The 2,539-nt window shown below is 34.9% G+C and overlaps 1 protein-coding gene across 1 annotated transcript; it reads right to left on the bottom strand.

The window, feature by feature from the left end:
* Positions 1–551: 551 nt before the first annotated feature.
* Positions 552–2,002, bottom strand: LOC105312740 (leucine-rich repeat-containing protein 40-like). The gene is made up of 4 exons (XM_019996345.1): positions 1,800–2,002; positions 1,477–1,666; positions 990–1,063; positions 552–729 (listed from the first exon to the last, which is right to left on the bottom strand). Exons 1-4 carry the CDS (start codon positions 1,973–1,975, stop codon positions 552–554), a joined length of 618 nt encoding a protein of 205 aa, XP_019851904.1. The 5' UTR covers positions 1,976–2,002.
* Between the last annotated feature and the right edge of the window lie 537 nt (positions 2,003–2,539).

Consider the following 2,539-nt stretch of genomic DNA (forward strand, 5'->3'; position numbering starts at 1 on the left):
GCTATGGGTACATGTACATGTATATGTACTACATGTATGTACTCACGGATTTCCCACAGGATTTTAATTGGCATAATCAGTGGATTGTCAATTCACTCAAAATTAGGCCAATTCGACAAAAATCATAACAAATAAATTATTGATTTTTATAATTTTTCTTGATACTTATACAAGTTCTTATGTTGTGTAAAAAATTTGAAATGATTCCAATTAAGTTTGAATTTTTAATGAATTTTTAAAGCTGCTCAAAAATTGGGCTGAAGTCCCTCTACAGTGATTTTCATCAAAAAAATGAAAAGAAAAAATTTCCAATTATTATATTTTTTGATACATATACATATACATGTACTTATGCTGCATAAAGAGTTTGAATTGACTCTGATCAAGGCTAGATTTTTTATGAATTTTAAAAAATAAAGTTGCTCCAAATGCCATGTACTGTATCGTAGGGCTTGTCAGCTCATGAAGCTCATGCTGTTTAGCTCACTTAGCATGCTTTGTGGAAACCCTGAAGTACATGTACAGGAAACTTTGCAGTGGCCTAATGTAAGTTATGTGGTGTGTGTGTGTGTGTGTGTGTGTGTGTGTGTGTGTTGTACCAGTTCCTCTAGGTGGGAGAGACTAGTGATTGACTGTGGTAGAACAGTTAGTGAATTGTGTGATATATTGAGAGACTGTAAGTTAGTCAATTGTCCAATGTCTACTGGCAAACACTGTAGTTTATTATAACTAAGGGATAGATAAAGGAAACAAAGAATGAACTAAACACAAAACAGTATAAGTGATAGATATTGCATGTCAGAAAGTTTATATGTGTCACTAAACTTTTTTGTAGCCTCAAATAAAAATTTGCAAAAAAAATTGTTTAATATATAAACTAGCTCGTGAGCAAAAGGAAAAAATAAAATCTATTTTTTGTCAATTTATAAAATTTAATACTCAATAAATAAGTACATGTATGTATGGTAGAGAGTGGATGCAATATTTACCTTGCAAATATTTTAGATAGTTTATCCAGTTTGATCACATTATTAGGTAGACATGTTAACTCATTGTACTGGACCTATAATAACAATAACACACAACATGTAAACATAATTATCAGTCTTTATACAAAAATAAACAACAAACTAAACTATAAACAAATCTATATACAACATTCAAGGGAGTTCTCTCAAGCCATGCAGTACCGTATAAGTGGTTTTTTCGAGGGTGGCAAAATTTCGCGGATTCCCTCCTGATTTGCCAAAATAAAATCTGCAAAAATCAATTTAATACAGTACCCTCATGGAGCATGTGGTAGAATTCGCGAAATTAAAATCTGCAAATTGGAATTTTAGCAGATTTCGCGAAATATAATTCCCTCGAAAAAAACCACTTATACGGTACACCATGCTATTACAATTTAATTCATACATACATGTACACTAAACATGTATTATAATGATATTAAAAATCTTATATTTTCATTCTCACCTCAAGCGCTGACAATGAATTAAAGTTTTCAATATCTTCAGATATTTCTTTGATTTCGTTAGATGATAGATCTAGTCTAGTCAGTTCCACCTGGTCCCACCATCTCTCATCAACATCAAATGAAGTAGTACTACCATCAGGAGGATCAATATTGAGTCTCCACAGTTTAGGAGGAATAACACTAATGCCCCTGTAATTATACACATTCACCCACTAACTTTCATACATCCACATGTTCATTAATGTGTCATAAAAATGAAAATCAAAAAATCATTAAAGACATTTTTAGTGAATTAAAAAAAAACATGTAACAAGCCTCCTACCTGTTTGACAGGTTCAGTGAACCGGTTTTACGAGCTTGTTTCAATAAGGATTCTGGTACAGTCCCCTCCTTACCTACCTCATCACTTTGACTAGGAGAATTGAAGAACTTGGGATTTGGTTTGAGTCTAGTAGAACCAGCAGGAGATTTTCTACTGGCACCACGACTGGAACTCATTTTATGAATTTTGGATAAATGGGTGTGGTCTTACTATGTTGCATAGTTTGGGTGGGGCTGGTATTTTGGAAGCTGAAGAATGGCATCTAAAAGTGAGGGCCACTATTCTCTTCTCTTTGTATCTCTTTGATTCATTCTTTGTCTCTCTTACTCTCTCACTTACTTTACTCCTCTGTATCCTGTCCTTATTCTAACTCGTCGCTATATTACTGTTACTCTGTTACTGGTACCTCTTGTTCTCTATAGACTATCAACCAGTGGAGAGGAGTGGACACTCCACAGTAAAGGTAGGAGACTACCTATATATGTGGGGTGGGCTCGGGTCTAGAGTGCTCTATGATGTGATGGAGGTGTATCACTTACCAACTGGTGCTTGGGACCAGAAACCTACCACTGGTACCCCACCACCAGGTACCTGGGGCTATTCATCTGTTGCTATTGGGAAGGACATATATTATTTTGGTGGATATGGTGGTGATTATCAAAACAGCTTACATTGTTTCAATGTGGATTCATTCAAGTGGAGGGGACTCTCTCCTTCTAGTACTGATTATGGTCCAATCA

The sequence above is a fragment of the Amphimedon queenslandica genome, unplaced genomic scaffold (genome assembly GCF_000090795.2).
Source record: "Amphimedon queenslandica unplaced genomic scaffold, v1.1 AMPQUscaffold_13412, whole genome shotgun sequence".
Taxonomy (NCBI): Eukaryota; Metazoa; Porifera; class Demospongiae; order Haplosclerida; family Niphatidae; genus Amphimedon; species Amphimedon queenslandica.